Here is a 23,791-nt window from a genome sequence, read left to right as displayed (position 1 = left end):
GCGAGGTATAAGTGCCGGCGTCAAAACTTATTTCGCGGGCACAAATGTTTGTGATTGAAAGTGGTATGCTAAGCATTAATAACCATGGGGTGAATTCATTGCGGCACCAATTTTTGGCAATCCCTATCTGATTACGAATCGCGAAAATGAAATTGTTTGGAGACGACTGGGGCGGTGGAAGCTACGGGCTTGCTCGATCTATCAATCGCCGCTTTTTGTCGGGTCCAGCTCTCCGCACGCAATGGCGTCGGCGATGGAGGGGCACCGCACCGCGCGCTTTCAGGCATTCTAGTTTACCAGTAAACAATAGGGCAGAGGGAGGCAATCAACCCCCCCTCCCTCCTCTTCCGCCTTTGACCCCCACCCTCCCACCCTCCGTCTCCCAAAGAGTTCCGCCGCTACTGATGGACCTTGAGCGAGTACAGTCTCTGCATCGGGGAAAAAAAGAAGAAAAAAAAGTGAAAGCCGTTTACAAATCCCTGTAACGCCGAATTGGAGCGCAGCTCTTGAGGAGGAGGAGTGAAGGGTACTGAGGGGAGGGTAGACCCCTCCCCCTTCTCCTCCTCCTCCCCTCATTCTTTAATATGCTCCGGGGGGAGGGGTGTCACGTGACTTCGGGGAGGGGGTCACGTGACCTCGGGGAGGCGTGACCTGGGGGTGACCTCAAGGCCACGTGACCCCAAAGGTGACCCCCACGTGACCTTGGGGGTCACGTGACCTGGAGGGGTCACGTGACCTCGGGGGGTCACGTGACCTCAGAGGGGTCACGTGACCTCAGAGGGGTCACGTGACCTCAGAGGGGTCACGTGACCTGGGGGTCACGTGGGGTCACGTGACCTTGAGATGACCTTGGAAGGGGTCACGTGACCTTGGGGAGGCGACCACGTGACCTCGGGGGTCACGTGACCTCAGAGGGGTCACGTGACTTGGGGGTCACGTGACCTTCTGTCGTGCTACAACAGAAAAAAAATGGAGTAGAAGAGGAAAACGTCGAGGGAGCAGGCCGGAGGAGAAGGGAGCGAAAAAGAGGAAGAAGAGGGGTTCTTGTTCGGCGGTAACCCGACCAGGTGGAAGCACACCCGGCAACGTCCCGAGGGTGCTACTGTCGGGTGAAACATCAGCTTGGCGGTGTGCAACCAAAGCGGCAACATCCGGCATGAACGAGGCATTCGGCAGCGATCCGAAGTAGCCGATGGTGGGAAAGATTATCGACTTCGGCGGTGTCCCGGAGCAGAACATCCCAGACCAGCCTCAAGGGACACCCAAGGAACATCACGGGGAACGACTTCGGCGGTGTCCCGGAGCAGAGCATCCCAGACCATCAACACGGAACCACACGCACCAACAACCAAGCGCTGCTGAAAACAAGACAGCACCAAGACCTTCCGCCACACAAGGACGGACTGAAAGTGAGACAATTTCTGACCTGTAGATTTGTGTATAGCTAGAACGTTTCTTATTTTTTTGTGTTAATTTTTTTAAATATATATATATCTTGATCAAACCTCACGGTGTGACTGAATTCCTCCTTCGGCGGTTTGACCTGAACCTATAACATCACAATTTGGCGAGCCTGCCAGGATTCAAACCGCAGAGTGAGGAAAACCAGTTGTACCGGTGAACGGTTCCCAACAAGTTTGAAATGGATTTTGAAAAGATAATGGCTTTGGGAAGCTCCCTCGGACTAACAAAAGAGGAAGCGTTGCATCTTCTGGAGGAGGAAAGAAAGCGTGAGAGAGAGGAGAGAGTGCACGCTAGAGAAGATTCCAAACTCGAACATGAGAGGGAACAGCAGAAGGCTGAGAGGGAGAGGGAGGACGCCAGACTGAAAGCGGCACATGAGATCGCTATGATAGAGCTTAAGATCAAGCTCGCGGAAACAGAACGCGCCAGTGGAGCGACAACAGACGGAGGGAGCGAAGGTCAGGCAAGAGGACGAGCGTGCTTGAAGAAATTGATGCCGCCCTTTGACGAGAAACGCGATGACTTAGATGCCTACCTGCATAGATTTGAGAGGATTGCGGTAGGACAAGGATGGGCGAAGGAGGAATGGGCGACGTCCCTTAGTCTTTGCCTGGTGGGTGAAGCTTTAACCGCATTCGGGAGGATGACAGCAGCTGACTCCCTAGACTATGAAAAGGTTAAGATCACCTTGCTCCAACGATTCAGACTAACTGCAGACGGTTTTAGAGAAAAGTTCAGACGAAGCAAGCCGGAGGAGGCAGAAACTGGACGACAATTCTGTACCAGATTGAGTAATTATTTTGATAGGTGGCTCGAAATGGCGCAGACAGAGAAGACGTTCGAGGCAGTGAGGGACAGGGTGATTGCCGAACAGTTTCTTAGTTGCTGTCACCCTAAGCTGGCCATTTTTCTAAAAGAACGTAACGTGAACGCAGCGCAAGAAATGGCAGAGTTAGCTGACCAGTACCTGGAAGCCCAGGGAAAATGCAATCTGGGTGCTATGAAAGATGGGGGTTGTACAACAGTGAGACCAGACGGCGAGAACAGTAAGGGTACTGGACAAACGGGAGGAACCCGAAGACCATCGCCTAGATGCTTTCTGTGCAGTAAGGTTGGGCATAAGGCAACTGACTGCAGAAGCGGATATAGACAAAATCAGGCAGGAGTACGATGCTGGGAGTGCGGCAAAATGGGACACAAAGCTGGGCAGTGCGCCAATCACTCACAGAACAAAGCAGCGTGTGTCCTGGATAAAAGACAGAAGGCATTAAAGAGGGACAACAAAGAACAGCAGGGAGCGATAACAAATACAAGATTTGAACATGTTACTGACACTGACTTAGTACACAATATCGACATAATGATGCCGGTGGTCGAAGGGAGGTTACGTTATATTAAGATATCAGTGCTGAGGGATAGTGGAACCAACACAGTACTAGTAAGAAAAAGGCTGGTACGAAGTGAGGAGTTCACAGGGACGTCCACTGGGGTTATCCTGGTTGACGGAACCATGAGGGTTATGCCTGAAGCGATAATCAACATAGATACACCTTATTACACGGGGGAAGTACGTGCCAAATGCGTAGAAGAACCGCTGTATGACCTCATACTGGGTAACATCCCAGGGGCTAGAAAAGTGGACTGCCCGGATGCAGGGTGGGGCACAAGTACGAAGAAAATACCTCACCAGGGAGATGAAGTGTTTGGCGAAACGCCGTCTAATTCATTGAACAGTGTTACATCACATGCTGAGAACGACCGACTACTGCAAGAAATCGGGGAAAAGGAGGCGTTGAATGCAGAGCAGATTCATAACGAGGTGTCATTTGCAGCAGGAGCAAAAAGAACGGACAAAAGAGAAGAGAAACAATTGCCCCAGCTCAAGGCGCCGGTTATAGAGCTGCTAGAAGTCACAGCTCTTCAATTAACGGGGCAGCAAAAGTCGGATGAGAGTCTGCAGAGGTGTTTTAAAAGTCTGAATAAACGAGTGCGGAAATGGAGATGTGACGTAACAACGGAATACGTCATGAAGGATGATTTGTTGTTCCGCCGAGTCGAATTCAGCGACGGGGACGTGAGACACCAACTCATTGTACCAACGGTATTTAGAAAGACTGTAATGGAATTGGCTCACGATGGAATAATGTCGGGCCATCAGGGGGTAAAGAGCACGGTCGCTAGGGTAGCGGAAGAATTCTTTTGGCCTGGTATGCAAGGCGACGTGAAACGTTACATACGGTCTTGTGATGTGTGCCAACGCACTATACCAAAAGGCACCGTGAAAAAAGCCCCAATGATGAGTATGCCCATAATTGAAGAACCCTTCCATCGGGTAGCGATAGATATCATTGGACCAATAACCCCGAAGTCCAGCAAGGGAAACCGATATATCTTGACAATGGTTGATGTAGCCACGAGGTACCCGGACGCTGTGGCATTGAAAACCATTGATACCCCGCAGGTGGCAGAAGCCCTAGTCGAGATGTTCTCCCGGTACGGAGTACCTAAGGAGATTCTGAGTGATCGAGGTACGAACTTCACTTCCAATCTTATGAAAGAAATAGGACGGCTATTATCCTTTAGGCAGTTGTTAACTACGCCATATCACCCAATGTGTAATGGGCTCGTAGAGAGATTTAATGGTACCATCAAGCAAATGATGAAGAGAATGAGCCAAGAACGACCCACGGACTGGGATAGGTATATCCCGGCACTCCTCTTTGCCTATAGAGGAGTACCACAAGCGTCGCTAGGATTCGCACCATTTGAGATGTTGTACGGGCGAAATGTGAGAGGTCCTTTGACGATCCTTAAGGAGCTCTGGTCCAATAAAAGCTTAAACCAGGAGTTAAAAACATCATACGGATACGTGATCGAACTCAAGGACAAACTGAAGAAAACATGTGAAGTGGCGCATGAGATCATGGCAGAGGCGCAAACAAAACAGAAAAGGTTCTACGACCGGAAGAGCCAGGCTCGAAGGTTCGAGCCAGGCGACAGAGTGCTCATACTGCTACCTAGTGACCACAACAAACTAACCATGCAGTGGAAGGGACCGTACGAAGTTGCGAGGCGAAAAGGCGATTTAAACTACGAACTGCTGGTTGGCGACAAAAGAAAAACGTTTCACATAAACATGTTACAAAAATATGTAGGTCGCGAAACTAAGGATGAAAGTTGTGGGGTGATGGTGGTCCAGGATGAGGTTGAAGACTTAGGGGAGATCACGACGCCCGGTCTAAAAAGGCAACAGGGAGCGCAGGATGTGGTCATCAATCCTAAATTAAGCCAAAAGCAAAAGAAAGATCTGGCTGACGCGATCGGGGAGTTTGAAGATATATTCTCTGACGTACCGGGCAGAACAAATGCATTGCAATGCAAACTTCGATTGATGACAGAAGAGCCGGTGTTTGTGAGGCAGTATCCGTTGCCTTTTGCCATCCAGGACGAGGTGGAAGAAGAAGTGGAAGAGATGCTAAGATTAGGCATCATCGAACGATCCACGTCCGCCTACAACGCACCCATAATAATGGTAAAAAAGCCTGATGGCTCTAATAGGCTTTGTGTTGACTTTCGGCGATTGAACGCAGTCTTAGTAGCTGACGCTGAACCTATACCAAGGTCGGACGTAGTGTTTGCAAGAGTCGGAAAAAAAAAATATTTTTCTAAATTGGATCTAGCAAAGGGGTATTGGCAGATACCGATGGAAGAATCAGCCAAAGAAAAGACTGCCTTCTCTACAAGAACGGGCCTTTACCAATTCCGGTTTATGCCTTTCGGACTGAAGACGGCTGCTGCAGTGTTTACCAAGTTGATGAGGTCCGTCCTGGAGGGGGTGCCCAATGTACATCATTACATTGACGACATTTTGGTGGCCACTGACTCGTGGGAAGACCACTGCCAAACATTACGGCAAATTTTTGAATGTCTCAAGAAAAATCATCTCACGGTTAAGCCAAACAAATGTGAGGTTGGGTTTGACGCGATAACATTTTTAGGTCACAAGCTTGGTATGGGCCAAATCGCACCGAAGAGGGAAATAATAGAAAAGATTCAACAAGCATCGGCGCCAAAGACAAAAAAAACAGGTGCGAGCCTTTCTAGGTCTTACAGGGTATTATAGAGAGTTTATACCCCGTTATGCAGAGATAGCAGCCCCACTTACTAACCTCACAAGGAAGGGACAAAGTAACACAGTAGAATGGTGCTCTGAACATGACACAAGCTTCAAAGAGCTTAAAAGAAGGCTGGCAGAACCACCCATTTTGTTAGCGCCCGATGTGTCTAAGCAATTTGTCCTGCGTACGGATGCATCAGACGAAGCTTTGGGAGCAGTGCTGTTGCAAGAGCACGAGGGCATGCTGCACCCAGTGTTATATGGCAGTAGAAAACTTAGCGCGAGCGAAAAGAACTTTGCGGCTATAGAACGTGAATGCCTCGCACTCGTGTGGGCAATTGGTAAATATGCTATTTACCTGTACGGAAAGGAATTTGTAGTTGAGACGGACCATCAACCGCTAGAATATTTGAATAAGACGAAAGTCAACAACGCGAGGGTAATGAGGTGGAGTTTATCTCTGCAAGAGTTTACATTTAGGATTAAGTATATAAAAGGCAAAGACAATATCGGGGCGGACTACTTGAGCAGAGTTTGATCGACAAAAAGGGGTAGGGTGGAAATTTGTTTTGTAAATATTGTAATATTTATACGCATGATGGAAGTATACCGTGATACAGTAACGGATAGAAGTGCTTTAGCGGAGGCAGTGAGATGCAGCTGATGTGCTGGTGTACCTGAAATTGTGAACTGGGTGCGGGCCAGATATAAAACGTTCAGGGTGTGAAAGTGATGCGCAAACTGGTGAATCAACACAGGGACGTAAACAAAAAAAAAGGGGGATGATGCATCAACGTGGTGTAGAAATTTAGTACGACTAAATTCTGGAGGAGGGGGTAAATGTCGTGCTACAACAGAAAAAAAATGGAGTAGAAGAGGAAAACGTCGAGGGAGCAGGCCGGAGGAGAAGGGAGCGAAAAAGAGGAAGAAGAGGGGTTCTTGTTCGGCGGTAACCCGACCAGGTGGAAGCACACCCGGCAACGTCCCGAGGGTGCTACTGTCGGGTGAAACATCAGCTTAGCGGTGTGCAACCAAAGCGGCAACATCCGGCATGAACGAGGCATTCGGCAGCGATCCGAAGTAGCCGATGGTGGGAAAGATTATCGACATCGGCGGTGTCCCGGAGCAGAACATCCCAGACCGGCCTCAAGGGACACCCAAGGAACATCACGGGGAACGACTTCGGCGGTGTCCCGGAGCAGAGCATCCCAGACCATCAACAAGGAACCACACGCACCAACAACCAAGCGCTGCTGAAAACAAGACAGCACCAAGACCTTCCGCCACACAAGGACGGACTGAAAGTGAGACAATTTCTGACCTGTAGATTTGTGTATAGCTAGAACGTTTCTTATTTTTTTGTGTTAATTTTTTTAAATATATATATATCTTGATCAAACCTCACGGTGTGACTGAATTCCTCCTTCGGCGGTTTGACCTGAACCTATAACATCACACCTTCAAAGGGTCACGTGGGGTCATCTTGGGGTCACGTGACCTTGAGATGACCTTGGAAGGGGTCACGTGACCTCGAGGGGTCACGTGACCTTCAGGGGGTCACGTGGGGTCACGTGACCTTGAGATGACCTTGGGAGGGGTCACGTGACCTTGGGGGTCACGTGACCTTGGGATGACCTTGGTTACGCCGACGCCGACGGCGACGGCGACGCCGACGGCGACGCCGCTCAAGCCGGGAACGGGCCCCTAAGAGCTGCGCTCTAAAACAGCCTAGCGTAACGTCATTCGCGCACAGTTAATAATACTGGTAAAAGCAAGCGATCTATAGACTCTAACAAGCCTTCTGAGCGCAGGAAATAAGCTAGCTCTAACGAACAAAGAAACAAACTTACTTCGGTTCCCGTGCCATGATCTTGGCTGTCGAGCTGATTTGACGTAGTTCCACTTCTCACAGTCACTTCCGTCTTTTTCGGACACGTTTGAAACTAAGGCCTACTCCACGCATCACGACTAATCGGGAAATTTAACCGTTAGCCGGTCGTGAACGCAGGCATTCAAACGCACACCATAGAGTAATATAGTAAACGTAAAGAGAGGACACTGAAGCCGATTCGCGGCCCAGATAGTGCGTTTAATGCCCCCCGGTACGTGGCGCTTTTCTGTAATTTGGTTAAAATTAGTTGGAACGCTTTTTGTGAGAAGTATTTGTTTTTGAAATTGTTACGCTGTAGAATTATTTAAAGCACTTAAAACGACTAAATAGTTAAATTTAATACGTCACAAAAATCACGTAAGGAATGGCGCCTGCCACGGCCTGCCGTGTGCCTGCTTGCCTGCTTGCCTGCTTGCCTGCACGCCGTCGCCTCAGCATCAGTGTTGCCAATTTTCCACTAAACATAGCGTTTTTGGTTCTGTTTAGCGGATTAAATTATTGTTTTGCGGGCCGCGGGATTTTTAGCCGGTTTTATGTAATCTTGGCGGTTTTTAGAGATATAGAAGTTTTATATTGATTTACTGTCAACTATGCACCTGTCATATCCATAATCAGACACAGTCGCCTTTGCTTACTCTCAGTAATGTTCTGGTTTGTTAGAGTAATTCCTGAGACGTCATCAAAAGATTAAGGTGTCAAATATCGGAACATGCCTCCCCGTTTTGTGCGCGCACGTTTGAACAGCATGAGTGTTCCAGTGTTCCTTTGAGGTTTTTGCCGATGCTTCGTGAAATAGGCCCGGTGAAGTACGCTCAAAGGTTTAGAGAAGACTGGCTACAAGACCCCAAACTTAATGTCTGGCTACTGGAGGTTCCTGTGTATAGCAGACGAGCCAGGTGCCACTATTGCAGAACGCAACTATCTGTGAAGCACGTGGATTTGGTCGCGCACGCTACAACGAAGAAGCACGCTTCGGCCGCTGCACCTTTCTCCTCTGGCAGGCTAACGACTCTACAAGTTGAACCGAAATCTGACCATTCACGCACTGCTGAAGGGTCCTTTGCCATAACCGTACTCTAACTCCGCAATTTTGGCTTCGGATCCTCTGGGTGAACTGTGGCGTGGCGTGACAGATTTCTAGTCAAATAAAAGGAAAGCTTCCTTTTAGAGGACACTGATATTGTCTATAGTCTATTATACTGTTATTATAGCTTTGGGCAAGCCTTAAAGGAAAACAAATATTAAAAAGTAATTTTTGCGCCGTGTTTCGGATTTAGCAGTTTTTAGCGGTTTCCGGGATTCCGACTGCCGGTTTTCAATTTTTGAGTTGGCAACACTGCTCAGCATCACTCGGCATGGCCTCTGCTCGTCCGTGCGTCGTTCGTCCGTGGCGTGCGTGCCGTCCGTTTGTGCTTTCTGCTGAAGCATGTTCGGTCGGCTTTGCATCAAACAAGTTGACGCATGACTGCCCGCGTGCTCGCATGCTCGGCGCGAGTTCGTGCACTCTTAAAAAAAAAAAGAGTCCAAAGGGAGTCGCTGCTTCCATGACTCCCTTTGACACTTCACGACTGTCTTAGAGAGCCAATGATTCGTGTGACTCCGTTTTGACTCTTCCCCTTCTGAACGGGAGTCACAGGTCAGCAGCATTTGCCCTACCGAAAAAAACAGTATGAATGCAGCTTCGCGGCGTCCAGCCGGCAATCCTAGCCCTGCCGTTTCCCTAGGCACCTCTAGAAAGAGAGTTCGATACCATATAGTTCAAAGCTTTGTCGACAACATTTTTTTTTCAATAATAATTGTGCAAAAAAAAAATTAGAAATGAAAGGAAAAAAGATATGCACGAAGTTTCGTCGACATTCATTTTTCTCAAGAATAATTATAAAAAACAAAAAAAAACATGTATGTTTATTTTTTGCATCGAGCCTGGGTTCGCTCCGTATGAAGCGGGCATCTTTCCACATAGCTACACCTGCGAGTATTCGTTTTGAGAATTCGTTTTACACGAGATTCAACAAGTTTCGCGTCGTGCATATTATTCGAAACCGAATCCTGCGTCTGCATTTTACATATTTCTAGAACTGTCGTGGGGTGCGTCTCTGGGAGTGAGTGAAAGTGCAGCAGCTTATTCAAGACTATACTCCGTTTCGTACATAGCATGCAACGCAGTCAAACCTAGCGCACCGGTTTGCATCGCCGACCGTGTCTACGTTCACCCCATAAAATAGTGCGCCCCCTGCAAAAACACTTAAAACAAAAGTCGAAAAATGTGCCTCCTTGGAGCTAATAACTGATAGTGGTGTTATGATTTCGACGGAGCACATCTTTTTTTAAATAAAAAGGAAAAGATAATGTGAACTACTTTAAATAGTTTTCGTTTTTGGCCGTGCGGCAGCCGCTGCGGGTTTTCGGGTTGTGTGGCACTGGCTGGTTTTGAGAAGATGGCGTCTACGCAACAAGAGCAAGTACCTCTCCTGCTCGGATATTTTCGAAGATTCGTTGTGCGAAGACCTTGAAAGAGTGCAAGCAGGTGATCGCCAATGTGTACGCGAGTGCAAGAACGCGTTTCCCGGAGAAGTCGGTTGTGAAGTCCCGGAGAGGGTCAGTAACAACACCGTAGTGTGCGCCCGTACTGTCGCGAAGTACAAGGCGCAGTGTCTATCTGGCACGGTGGCGTCCTTGCCAGATGCGGACGAGCGAATAAGCAAATAGTCGTCCCCAACCAAGCCCAAAAAAACGGCGTGACCTTCGTGAAGAAGCCCAAAACAATCGGGAATTTAATAAATGTACATATTCTTGAAATAGTTTATTAATAATAAAATGAGAAAGAAAACTGGCTCAAATACGAAGGCGAACTCGCTCAAATACGAAGTCAGCGTGCCATGTCACTATCCGCCGGATAGTGGCATGGCACGCTGAGTAACATGGCAGCTTGAGCTCCAGTTCTGGTATCGTTCTTGGAGGCGATGACTTGGTGAAGCCCATGGTAGTCAAACGTGCACTGGAAAGTGGCCGAGAGTTCCTCGCTTGTCTTTCTGTTGCCATGTGCTGAACGAGGTCGGCATGATGAGCGCGGATCTCGCACTTGCACGCTGCTTTTTTTATCGTCTCCGGTGACTGGTCGCAGCCAGTCCTTAAGCTGTGTTTCATTTTCCCACACTTTACAATATCTTTTGCCATACTTCGAACACTTCGAAGCCATTCTGCGCAAAATACAATGACAAATAAACACGACGACCGCGACTGCCGACTGGCAAGATGGGCAAGGCACCAAAACATTTGTGAATGGATAGTAATTGTTTTGTACTTTGTGACGAACGGTAGCTTGCGCCACCTAACCGCGGCGCCAAACGGTCATGCTGTTTTTCGCGTTTTTACGACAAACGCGCTGTCTATGAGCATGACGAGCAATAACAATATTTGCGGGAACAACGCGAATAAGCCCAAAAAACGCGACAAGCGACTGGAAAAATCTACCAGCGACTCGATGAAAAAACAAGCCCAAATCCGCATAAATTAGCGGAACTGGCCACCCTGGGGGGGGGGGGGGGGAAGAGTCTTTAACGTGCATCACGCAGTAGTGATCACACGAACGCACCGTTTAACGATACTCATCTAGTTCGAAACGGCCAGGGGCAGGCAGGGGGTTTGGGCTCAGAAAAACCTTGAAGCGATCTGGCAAACTGCCTCCCTGCCCCCCTGCACGCTGGTAGTAATCCGCTCGAACATTGTCCGAGTGACGCTGGCATATAGTAAGTTTAGTTTGTACATGACGCAAAATCCTGATAATGGGAATGAAATTTGAAAGAAGAAGTGTAAGAAGACAGAAAAAAGGGGACAGGACAACGTCTCAAACACAGCTCACGACAACGTCTCAAACTCAACTCAGCTGAAAACTCACCTCAGGACAGCGTCTCAAACTCAACTCAGCTGAGTTTGAGACGTTGTCCTGTCCCCTTTTCTCTTTCTTCTTGCACTATTTCTTTCGAATTTCATTACCAGTCTCGGGATTTTGCATCATGATCAACATACATCAGTTTGCCTGCAAGGGATTTTGCATCATGATCAACATACACCAGCTCGCCTGCACCTTGACAATTCTTTAGTTTATAATTGCTTTGGAGGTTTATTTTCCGAGACGGAAGGAACGCCGAGCAAAAAGCACAGAAGCTGACACAACTTGAGGTCGAGGAGCGTTCTACCCTACCAGTAGCTTCGGAAGAGAAAAAACGGAGGGAAGGGGGGGAGGGCTCCAGTCTCCCTCTCTCTCTGTCTCTCTCTCTCTCTCTCTCTCTCTCCCCCCCCCCCCCCCCGATATTTCGGACTGTTAAAGAAAACAATACGGGGAAAGAGGGCATGGTCGAGCTTATTTTAACCTGAAATTATGTATGCATATGTATAGCTACTGTCGCTCTTCACTGCATAAAATATCGCGTAGATGGTCATTTTTAGAAACTCGTTGTCAGAAGGCGCTACTCGTCACATGCTCGGTGGTTCGGAAGTTCAAAGCTATGTCTTTTCAACCTAAATAACTGTGCCATTGGTAAAAACTAATAAATAAATAAACATAACAATAAATGCAAATATAAAAACCTGGAGAGGAAAACAAAAACTATCAAGAACCCGCCGGAAGTGTTGTATTCTTGCATATTCAGGGGCCTAGAACTACGAAACAAGTTTCTCCTACCAAAATCTGTACCAGCTAAGAGAAACACGTCCCGGAAACGTCAAATGAAAAAATAAAAAAAATAATATATATATGTATATATATATATATATATATATATATATATATATATATATCTTTTTTTATGACATGCCGAGTTTGAACAATATTAGAAATCTTTTTCCCAGAGTTAATTTATTCCTCTACGTGAAAATAACAATAAATACGTTAATTTGTATTCTGTAGATGGTAATGATATGCACTGTCTGTGGTGTTAATTTAAATGCGATACCTCAAACAATTTCGACGAGAAAAATTACCAAGTTTAGGGCATAATTGCCCATAGATACATGTTTGGATATTTCTTTGAAACTCGTCTTGAAGAATAATAATCATATCTTAAGACTACACTTACCTAGGCTATACATTGATCATTCTTAAAAAAGTTTAACATCTCTACTATAAATATCTTTGGCTATAGCGCGCTTCAAATATGGCACAAACGACAATTGTCAAAAACCCGTCGTCCTTCCTCGCTCCATCGGGAATCTATTTCTTTAAAACCAAGCATGCCAGACGATTGAAATAAACGGCATTGTCTTTCGCAAGTAATGCGGCGCAACATGTCAAAATGCGAGAAAAAAAATATTACGAATGTACCTCACAGCTTGAATCCAAATGAAACCGCCCGCCCGTCTTTCGAAGTTCGACGAACTTTGAACTTTTACTCTAAAAGGTCGAAGTTCGTCGAACTTTTGACTTTTCAGGAATCGGAAGTTCTACAATTTTCGAATCCTATAGATTAATAAGTTCGAAAGTTCGAAAATTATCGAATTTCTTGCCGTAGGAAGTTCGAAAGTCCGAAAAGCTTCGACCTTTTTAGTGCAAGAAATTCGAAAGTTCGAAAATTATCGATTTTTTAGTCTATTAAGTTCGAAAGTTCAACAAGCATCGAATTTCGCGGCGTAATAAGTTCGAAATTTCGAAAAGCGTCATACTTCCTAGTTTAACAAGTTCGAAAATTCGACTTCCGTCGAATTTCTCGATATGGAAAGTTTCAAAATTCGAAATCTTTCGAACTCTTGATTCGATCATCGCATTTTCGGTTCGAAAATGTTCGCGGCATCCCTAGATATTTACGTCATTTCTTTTTTATCATTAACACTGGGAAAAAAAGGATGTTGTCGACGAAACTTTGCTTTAAGGGGCCCTGCAACAACTTTTTGACTGTTTTTTAATTTGCACCGAACTTGAGCGCACTGAACGTAGTAACTTAAAGAAACTTTTCTTTTCTCAAATGTCGCTTTATTTGAAAAGTTATAGGCGATTTATAATTACAAAAACAAACAAAAAATAACCTCCTTCATGACGTCGTAGGTCCTGGCTTGAGTGGCCGTGAACTAGAGGAGTAGTCAGCTCATCGAGCGCTCACGGCTGCCGCCCTCCGTGTCGACGGCTCGAGAGGGCGCCACTAAAGCACGTGTTGGATAGGCTCTATGAGGCGGGCGGCTAGGGCGGCTTGCATTGCATTTGCTGCGCGATTAAGGACTAATTTGGCATAACACTTCATTGACCAGAAACTACAGCAAACACGGTGTAAAGATCAGTTCAGAACGGGAGCCACTTCGCGCTGCCATACCGCCAAATGGCCAAATCACCAGCCAAGCCCGCGCCGAAAGCCTTCGGAACGCTCAAAACCGGTCGAATCCTCGAGTCGGTAAAACACCGTTCCAAGCTGGGCTTCCTAGCCGGCGCCATTTTAACGAGTGTAGCGCCGCCTATCCTGATCCGGGCATTTGGGAGAATCTGAACTCGCCCGAATGACCGACCGCCATTACTGGACTGTTACCCTGCTCACTCACCGAGTCACACCGATCGCAGCTGCTTCTGCCGGCACGGCTGTCGTATTCGGCGTCCTCGGCTCATCGCCTTTGTGCATGGAGGAAAGCACTATCCTAATTTGTATGTCAGGTACGGCGAAAAGTGCATCCTGCTTTACTGGCACATTTTTGTGGGTAATTTTTAGCTCGGTTCTGGGGCAGTCGTCGCTCCCAACCCGAACTCGGCGTTTCGATCGCTAGCGAAATTGGGGAGCGTTAGGGAAATTGACGATCGCTAGGGAAATTGAGGATTGAGCGAAGCCAGGATGGCACGAATTACGGCATGTAAATTTGCGCTAAACTCGAGTTGTCGCAGCTTGGGGGCGCCGGGAACATTTGAACTAACTGCGCGGTTAGCGGCTCAGACCTGCGTTGCCACGTCTGCTTTGATTGAAATAGTCGAAACCTCAAATTTAAATATGAATCGATATATAAATACCGAGTACAGATACAAAGTGCGACGGATCCGGGTTTTTTTTCTGATTTGGAATCCACTGTCAAAATATTGGCACATTGATGTGCCTCTCTGTAATCGCCTCGCGTGAGAATTATTTGTGCGCAAACAGTGTCGTGGCGTGTACTATTAAATCAGTAGACCAGGAGTCACGCAACTGTTTTCTTTTTTCAATGTCTAAGCCTCCCTCCGCTAACATTACGGTCATAGCCAAGGCGAAGGAACGGCATGGGGTTCTCCGCAGTTCACCGGCAGTCCAAGAAATGGACGGAACACACACAACTGCCCTTCGATGGCAAGAAGTCTTTCCTGTTTAAATTCGCCAGCCACCGGCGTCGTAGGTCTGGAGCAGCGGGGAACCGCTGCAGCAGAAACATGCCGCACCCACATTCATCCAGTTTGACAGCGTGGGTCTCGCACACTGAATCCACGTTTACGTTACTTTTTTTGTTATTATTTTTGCAAACAATACAGCACAGTGCTGCCCGGTCGATTCTTCTCTTGCATAGGCCATGTCACGCGCGAAAGCACGCTATAATATCAAAGCGGCGCCTAACATTGTCGAAGCCACTTGCCTGCGTACACTGTGCACGTGTTTCCTAACAGTCCACTCCGTGAAGCAGACGAGCTTTTGAGGGAAAGGGTTAGCGGAGCGTTGACGCAGCGCTCTGGTTCGAGACTGTTTTTCCCTTTCTGCATTGACCAACTTGGAACGGTGTATACCACCGCAGCGCCGCCGCGTACATCCGGGACCTTTCTACGCTCGCTGTTCGTCGGAGCCTCATCCCACTGGCCTTTTCTAGTATGCGCCGTTTTTTCCGCCGCTTGGTGGCGGGTTTGTCAACGAGTCTTTTCTTGTTTCCGTACTTTATAAACTTCATTTGTTTCTTTTCTGATCTAAATTACCGAACAAAAACTACTTTCATACATAATTGAAACGGTTCGCGACACTTATATTTTGTATTTCGACTAAAAAAAAAAGGCTTTTAGCGGCTCTGACCAGTGGTAAGCCCAGGACTAAAGACGTCACATATTGCGAGCTTTCGGCAACGCGGGTTGCCCTCGTAGGCGGAGGAGGTTTCCGCGTCGTCCGGTTAAAATATGACTCACTGATATTTAGTTATTCTCTCCGTGCCCGCTGGCTTGCCCGAACCCCAAGAGACGTGGAAACCGCAAAGAAGGTAGGCGCTTAAATCTGATTGCAGGGTCCCTTTAACAAAATGGTATGGGCGTCCCTTTCCGGAGGTAAATGGGGGACAGCGGGGCTTGGTATAGGACAGAGAGGCTGGACGCTGCGAGGCGCCATGTGCAACGGGGCCAAGTAGGTTAATAGTTCTGTAATTAGCAGCCGCATACTGTTGCCGTGAGGCGTCATGAATATATGCTGGGGGTTGGTTAACGAGCTCCCCAGGGATCCATGCGCTGTTCGACTTTCTTTCGGACGGCACTTGTAGGCGCGCGTGGAGTGCCATCGGATGGCACTTTAGACAGCCAAAAAAACAACAGAAAACGAGGTGTTTCGAACAACTTTCTTGAAGAGATCATGAACTGATTTTTCAACTACTTCCTCGTCAGCTTTCCTCCTCAGTACATAAGCAAAGTGAGAAACCATGTGGTTGTATTTCCCTGAAACCCAAAGTCCTGCCAGCAGTCCGAGAGCCAGCATGGACAGAGCCCTACATAAATATCACACTTCACATTTTTGCAAGCGCTAACAACCATGAAGGGAGCGATGGGACAAGCGATGGCGACCCTTTTTGCTATCGCTCAGCCGCACAACGAGGCAATATGCATGAAAGCGACAGAAGCAAGCGACCAATGCGATGAGTGACGTTTTCTAGTAATTCAAGAACCGAGCAGCGTTACAAGCGACAGTGAGAAATCTCTGTCGCTCTTGCCGATGCTCGTCTTGTTGCTCACTAAATCGTTTTCATACGGTCCAGCCTTAATTGTCTGAAAGCGAGAGACACGTGCCACGAGTGAGTGCCGTGCTGCCACTCGCTTCCAAGTGCCTCTCATTTCAGGGCTACACAGCCATTTGCTTCCAAGTCCTGCATGGGCCTCCTGCTCAGGAGCTTTGGTGCCATTTACGAAACTAGCACAAACTCGTCAAGGGGTTTTAGGCGGGGTTAGCCACCCGGTGTGTTGGCCGCACCATTCTTTACGGTGCCTCGACAGTCCGCAGTCACTTCACAGTAACAAGTTGGCACCCCATGATGACAGCAGCACTTGTGCCTGCTTGTCTTATTCACTAGAGGTTTGAAGACCAACTGCAGACTTTCGACAGCATGACACTTTAGGTTTTGTAACATCATTGTTGGTTCCTTGGGACAACTCTTAATACATGGGAGGAACAGGATGGCAATTGCACCAGTGGGGAATACGTTCAAGCATTATACGTGCACTAAAACTTGCTTGAGCACCTGTTTATTTATAATTATCTTTACAATTGCAGCGTCACCTCGGAGGCGGGGTTTTCCTACCAGAAGAAAAATTTGACTGGGCCATAGGCAAGGCCAAGTTCGACTCGCACTGCTGATCCTGTTGTCCTGGTGCCTCTACAAGGGCCAGGACCTGGTCAATAGGAGTGTAACAGGCCAACCTTCCAGGCGTCACAAAGTATGGCGCCGTGGGAAGGAAGCCCATTACACCTGCCAAAATGGATGCAATTGCAGGTGCGTGTCTTGCTGCATGTCCGCCTTTCCGGCCTGAACTATGTAGCGATTGGTAGGTTCAGCATCGTGCATTATCTAGGTTTTATAGACCATACGCGAAATAGCGCTTGGGTATCATCATCACGCCGCTCGGAGCCGAAATGTGGTGGGTTTTGCTATCTTGAATGTGCAAATGCCACTTTACCTCGTCTCGCCTCAGCATGAACTAACTGCGAAAGCTGTGCAAGCGCAAGCGGGTAGCCTTGGCTGGAGGATGGAACCGCAGTATCTGTGCGTCCACAGGTTTCCAAAGTCAACGGCGGAAGCTTCCGAGGGTGTCACAAGCATGCACCAGCAACTTCGGGAGGATACATGGGCACTGCTATCTTAGAAGCACTTTCCAAGATTAAAGAAAATGAACACAGTTGGCAAATACTTGAGTCTTCAGGCCCGTTCACACTCTTGCAGCGGAATACGACCGAGAGAGACGAGATCTGTTAAAACTTCTTAAAATTTCTTACGAGGGTACACACTGGCATTCTGGCGCCATCTCTGCGGTGACCCTGGAACTGCATTTTACGAGAGCGAAGGTTTCGCGGGATTTCCGAGGTCAAACGTGTGTATTACCTGTAAGAAAGGCTTGTTTATAACGTTGACAAAAGTTTTTCGAGCCAAGAAAAAAAGGATAATGCTCAAAAGAAATAGTAAATATGCCGGACCGCCAAGTTTACACTGCTACCCAATAGATGGCGCCAGTGTGTCCTCTCGTAAGAGGTTTTAAGGAACCCAGTTTTAAGAGAGCGCAAGAGTGTGAGCGGGCCTTTAGAGAACCATGCAGTGAACGGAAAACTTAACAGTTCATGCGTTTTTTGCATTTCATCAGGTTGTCGGCAAGCCTCTTCACGATGTATAATATGTCCAATACTCTGGTATTTGCTGATTTTTCTGGAAACAGGTGCCAGCAGGTACGGGCATAGACAATGGTAATTATATTCGTGCATCTGTACAACTTGTTTTGTTATTTTATTTTAAAGCTTGCACTTTAGTTTTGAAAGAACTTCGTGGTTCCCATGGCGAAGTTGCAAACATTATATTGGTGCGCTCAAAACCAGTCCAAGGTCAGAACTAATGCCAAGTCATCTAAAAAAAATAATGTGACCAGAAACAATGTCATTTATTATGTTTTCAAGCTCGGCCTCGCAAATGTTAGCCAAATCGGGTCCCCTAATACCCACCCATGTAGGAGGGTGTCTTTAGTGCCCATGCTTGTTGTTTAATTAGGCCTTGAGCATGATTCCTTACTACGGAGGACCTGTATTACGAATGAGTTTTCTAGTTAACGGTGGTGTTCCTGTTAACAAACCATTGTATTAGGTAGGTAGAAAATAAGAGTGAAGAAGTGAACTTTGGTCTTTAATGGCAAGTAGGTCCATATGGAATCATTTTTGCTTCAGTGGAGGCTCAAGTATGCTCGACACTGAAGGGACTTTCCTTTCAGTCGATGGAGACAAGGGTACCACAAGAGCCAGCGAGGGAAAGAGAATGGGACCTCTTGGTGTCATCGCCTTGCGGCCTGCGTGGCTGTGCCCGGAACCGTGCAGTTTTTGCCGAGGTAAACAATTGGGCCTTTTGAAAGTTTAACGGATAAAAAAAACACGGCTCACTTGCATGCCTTGCTGTAAACACTCCAATGCAGCACTGAAATTTGTGAGTTGCAGATATTGCCACAGGTAGGATAGATAACCTCTACATTCTCAGAGTTCTGTGGACTAAGGGTCTGCCCAAAGATTACACAGCCGAATGGCGCCCCGCTACAGATCCCCAGTATATGTCGTACCAGAGCCTCCTTTATACTGACAAAACGTGGCAGATTGCCACGAGAAGCGGTCGCCGAAGTGGAAAAGGTGGAGTGGCATACAACGGAGAAGAGTCTCGCCGCAGCGGACGCAAAACACGAAAAAAGTATGTTTGGGTCCTCCCCCTACAAAAGCTGTGTGCTGACGTCCAGGTTCCCCTAGGAATGGCTCGTTTATGATCTGCGCTGCCAAATCCTCACGCTCCAAATCTGTTACCAGGCACTCCATGACTCCGTCGTCGAACTGGCAGGCTTTGCTAGTATAGAGGTGCTATGGTCATATTCTACTCCACTTTACTCCTTTTTTTCAGGGGGAGAGCATCTTTTTGTTTGCATTGCTTAAAAAAAGGGTTAGACTGTTATGATTAATTTGGTGCGGACTACCACTAACAAGCTTTGTTTGCTGTTGTCAGGGCCTACGCTATTCTGATCAACGCCAATCTTCGCAAAAGAAAACAAAATAGGGGAAGGGACAAGAACGGAGGAGAGCAGTGCTGTTTGCGTGGTCGATGTAACTACTCATGCTAAAGATAACTCACATGTAATTATGGCTGTTTAAGATAAATCTGTTTGAAAGGGTGTCTTTCCTATGCCAATCTTTAAACATATTTTTTTAAAGCTGGAGACCGAGTGAGATAAGTATCATCTGCTGTCTTCTCAACTGGTTATTTCAATATTTTATTAGGAGTACTTGGCCATGACTTAAAACAAACGAAAGACCAGATTCGGGCTCATGTTGGAAGGCGGTTCTTTCCTGCCAAACTTCAGAAACATTTATCCAAGCAAAGATGATAAACAAATTACTATTAGTTTTAGTGTCCCGCTATTTCTGCATGCAAAACATGCCTATATGGGTACAGCACACGAAAAGTTATAGGATACTTTGTAATGCGGATATGCATTATTTTGTTACTCAGATGGAAAATTGTGATGACTACTACCTTGTAGTAGGCCTTCTACATGAAGCGTTGCCTCACATGCACACAGATGTTAAAGCAAGCTTTAAGCCCTCTCTAAATTCCATCGTGGCTTGCTTTCGTTACAACTAAAAAGGGAGCACAATAAGACGGGGACGAGAAAGGAAGAAACAAGCGCTCACTACAAACTAGTTTATTCAGAAAAAATGTCTTCCCTCCCTTCCTTGTCCCTGTCTTAATGTACTATTTTTTCATTGCAGCCACAAAGCAGCTTGCCCAGCAAAGAATTTTATAATGCTTTCTTTGACTGTACTGGGCACTCTCAGTAGATAAGCCCGTCTTGCCTAGCACCTAGCTTATGAAGGCTGCTGCAGAACAGGTTCAGCTAGAATTGGTACCCTCCCCTCTTTCCTCAGTAGGGACCGTGCCCCTCGTGCTTCAAGTGCTCTCAATGCACTTACTGATTTATTACTTACGTTCCCTTTGAGCCTTAAATTGATATTCTTTTAAAGGAAAAAGTAGACAATAGAGGCAGCAGACTCCCCCGCCCCTCCACTCTCTATCTCTCTGCATGGGAATATTTTAGGTTCCCCCTGATGGCTAAAATAATTTTGAATGCAATAGTCTGCATTTTTATGGTGTCCACCTGTAACCTGATACATCATCAGAGTGTCTACCAACCTGGAATTCTCAGGGGAATTGTCAAAAAGTTGGCTTCATCAGATGAAAATGACTACTGAAAGTGGAACGGCGATACGGAACAAAGATTGGCGGTTGCGCATGGCCACGACTACGCTGAATAACGTTTTCGAATTATGATCCTTCGCCCAGAAGTGGTCAGGAAGTTTTTATATAAATAGTCAAGGGAAATTCTATAACAGTCAAGGAATTTGAAATCAGTGATTTGGTAGACACCCTGATGCACTGGTTCCACCGTACGAAACACTTCACAATGAAGTGAGAATTGGGGAAAGCGAAATATAGAAAGGCAGCAATGGGCGTCTGCCTCACTTGCCTTCACTCTGTTGCATGGACTTCCCATCTATTACACTGTAAGCACTCAACATGTCCTCGACAATTTTACCTTGCTTACCTACAACTTCGTCTGACTTCCAGAACTCATTTCTTATGATTGGCTTTTTTTTTCCCAGGACCCAGTAAAGACTTTCGGGAACCCGGCGTTACTTTTCACTGGAAAGCACCCATGGACATCTGGCAGCATGTGCGTTGTCTACGAGGACCTATGAATCGACGTCCTAGACTTTTCAGCAAGAATCTCTCGGGTATTAGCCATGTACTGGCATAGAAAGGTCAGTATGTGGGGGGAATCGACGAAGCACACTTTTTGTGCTTGAGCACCCTCATGGGTAAAAAAATACAAAGATTTCGGTAATAGCTGTGGAAGTTGTGACAGCACTCGGAGCACATTCCTAGAACAGGGAAAAAGAATTACCAATAACGGTTACTGTTTTAATGTTTTCCATATGTATTTGGAGAATATTCCACTATAATGCAAAGATATGTGTGTTTTGTTGTGTATTCAAACTTTTGTTAGATTTCTTCTTTTTTTGTGCATCTGTTGATCTGAGGATCCAAACCATAAATGAAGAAACTGCAAAAAGAAAAACAAAGCTTTGAAAAAACAGCACGTAGGCAAACAAAGCTTTTAGGAAACTTGTCATTTTTTTTAAATTCTATTTAATCCCCAACGCCAAGCAGGCATAGCAAGCCTTCACCAAATTTCTCATTGCAATTTAATTTCGTTCTTGTCTAATAGTTATACCAGTTTTCTGTATTAGTATTATTTCTTATGATATTATTTGTTTAGTTATTGTGATCAATCCCCTGTGATAAGCCGAAACCTGCTTTTGAGCCAATATGTATCACATTAGTTTCTAATAAAGTAATTGCTTTATATACTTGTGTTCTGTTTTGCAGTACCTGCATGGTAGGACTCATGAAGTTGCTTTTGCACAAATGGCAGTGATATGAGCTGAGACAAAACAGCTATCTTTATTATTAAATTTGAAGATTCCGGCAATTTATTGCCACCCACCAGTCCACTCAAAGCAGGCATGAAGCAACAGTACATGCGCGTTCACACCAGCTCTTGCCAATTGTCTAGACATGTGATAAAAAAGATAAACAAATTATTGTAAATATAAGTATAATCAAACTAATAGAAAGTTAAGCTGCCGATTAAAAAAAAACTTTTAATTTTTTTTGTTGTGCGCAAATTCCAATGTAACAAAACAATGCTGTCCTGAAAGCTTTTGTTGTGTTTCATGATAAAGTTTATAGCAGCATTCAGTTCAGCATCGTTAAGACCATCATCGTTCATTTTTTCGATGTTTCATTGCAGGAAATGTAAGATATCAGTTCTGCATTTCGACGTTTACACTTGCAGACAATTGATGTTACCGCTTCTTTTAGGTGGAATCGAAGTTTCCATTTCAACTTTTATACTTCCACACAGTTGATGCTACTACCCTTATTTTAGTGAAATTCAAGTTGAACCTTGCAGGTGGCAAGAGGTCTCCTAACGGTCATAATGCCTCCCTTTGTTCAACAAACTGATACTTGACTAGGGCTGCTATACTCCAGACAAAGTGAGAGTGAGCACTGACTATCTTTCGGAGAGTCGCTCATACGCTCCTATGACTTTTTTGCGATAGGAGTCGGGGGAATCTTCATAAAAGGAGGGTCCTCACATCTCTCGTTACAGAGTCACGGGGATTACCATAAAGGAGTCGTGGGACTCTTTTTCTCCGTTGGCTAAAAGTCGTTATAGAGTCGCAGTTCACTACGTCACCCGGAGTCGCCCATACAATACCATGACTCCAGTGTGATGAGAGTCGCAGGACTTTTTTTTAAATAAGAGTCAAGTGACTCTACAAACTGGAGTCGTGGAGAAGTCAAATCTGTAGCGCGCAAAGACCCCCAACAGGGAGTCGTGGAGACTCTCTTTAAAAAAAAGAGTCGAGGGACTCTACAAACTGGTGTCGTGGAGGAGTCAATTCTGCGGCGCGCCAATACCCCCCAAAGAGAGTCATAGCGATTTTCTCTTTTTTTTAAGAATGTGGAGCTGAGCGGCTTGTGCTTCTCGCGCTGTTGTTTCCGTCCGGCTGTCGGGCTGCAATCATGCGTGTATCTTGATTTTTGATTACATTTCTTTGAAAAGGGACTTGACTTATGATTCTGCGAACAACATTGTCTTTGGATTTAGAGATGACGGTGTTGAACGGTGTTTCAGATAGATCCTTGGTTGCTGCGCTGTGCTCTCTGGAATTTCCAGGAGGTAGGTTCAGCCACTTGCATACACTGTTGTGCGAGCACACTTCAACACCGTTTTCTGTTTTCCGCAGTCTCCATATTTCTCTTATTGCAAGAGCTTAAGACTGGCTTCGCAGTAAAGGCTTTGACCTGTGATCAGGGGGCTTCAACCGTAAGCTTGGCCAACCAGTGTCTGTGGGTAAGCCGTGTTTTTTAAGGTGATAACGAATATGTTTACTTTATCTTTGATGTTCCGCATCTTATCAAAACAATCAGGAACAATCTCCAAGCATACAAATTTTGCAATGGAAGTGAGGTCATTGAGTGGTCCCATATTGTTAAATTTTATCGTTCTACCAATGAGATGAGGTTGCGATTGGCTCCGAAGCTCACTGAAAGACACATTTTTCAAAACCCTTTCAATAACATGAAAGTAAAACGTGCCGCAGAGGTAATGAGTGCCTCAGTCTGTCTTACAATCCTATTCATTGTTTATGCCAAGGAGCTTCCTAAGGCAGCCATGCTACAGCCTATTTTTGCGATAGAATGGACAGCTTTCTAAATAGCTCACAATTCAAGAAGACAGGGTCGAAGTTGCGTCTTGCCATTCTGAAAGGAGAATC

General features: G+C 46.2%; 1 protein-coding gene across 1 annotated transcript; it reads left to right on the top strand.

The window, feature by feature from the left end:
• Window positions 1-2,281: 2,281 nt before the first annotated feature.
• On the top strand, window positions 2,282-22,266 carry LOC120850695. Its single transcript, XM_040223310.1, has 2 exons — window positions 2,282-4,996; window positions 22,258-22,266. Exons 1-2 carry the CDS (start codon window positions 2,282-2,284, stop codon window positions 22,264-22,266), a joined length of 2,724 nt encoding a protein of 907 aa, XP_040079244.1.
• Window positions 22,267-23,791: the final 1,525 nt, after the last annotated feature.

This window comes from Ixodes scapularis, unplaced genomic scaffold, assembly GCF_016920785.2.
Source record: "Ixodes scapularis isolate PalLabHiFi unplaced genomic scaffold, ASM1692078v2 ptg000490l_1___fragment_3__unscaffolded, whole genome shotgun sequence".
Taxonomy (NCBI): domain Eukaryota; kingdom Metazoa; phylum Arthropoda; class Arachnida; order Ixodida; family Ixodidae; genus Ixodes; species Ixodes scapularis.
This window is presented reverse-complemented; position numbering and strand designations above follow the sequence as displayed.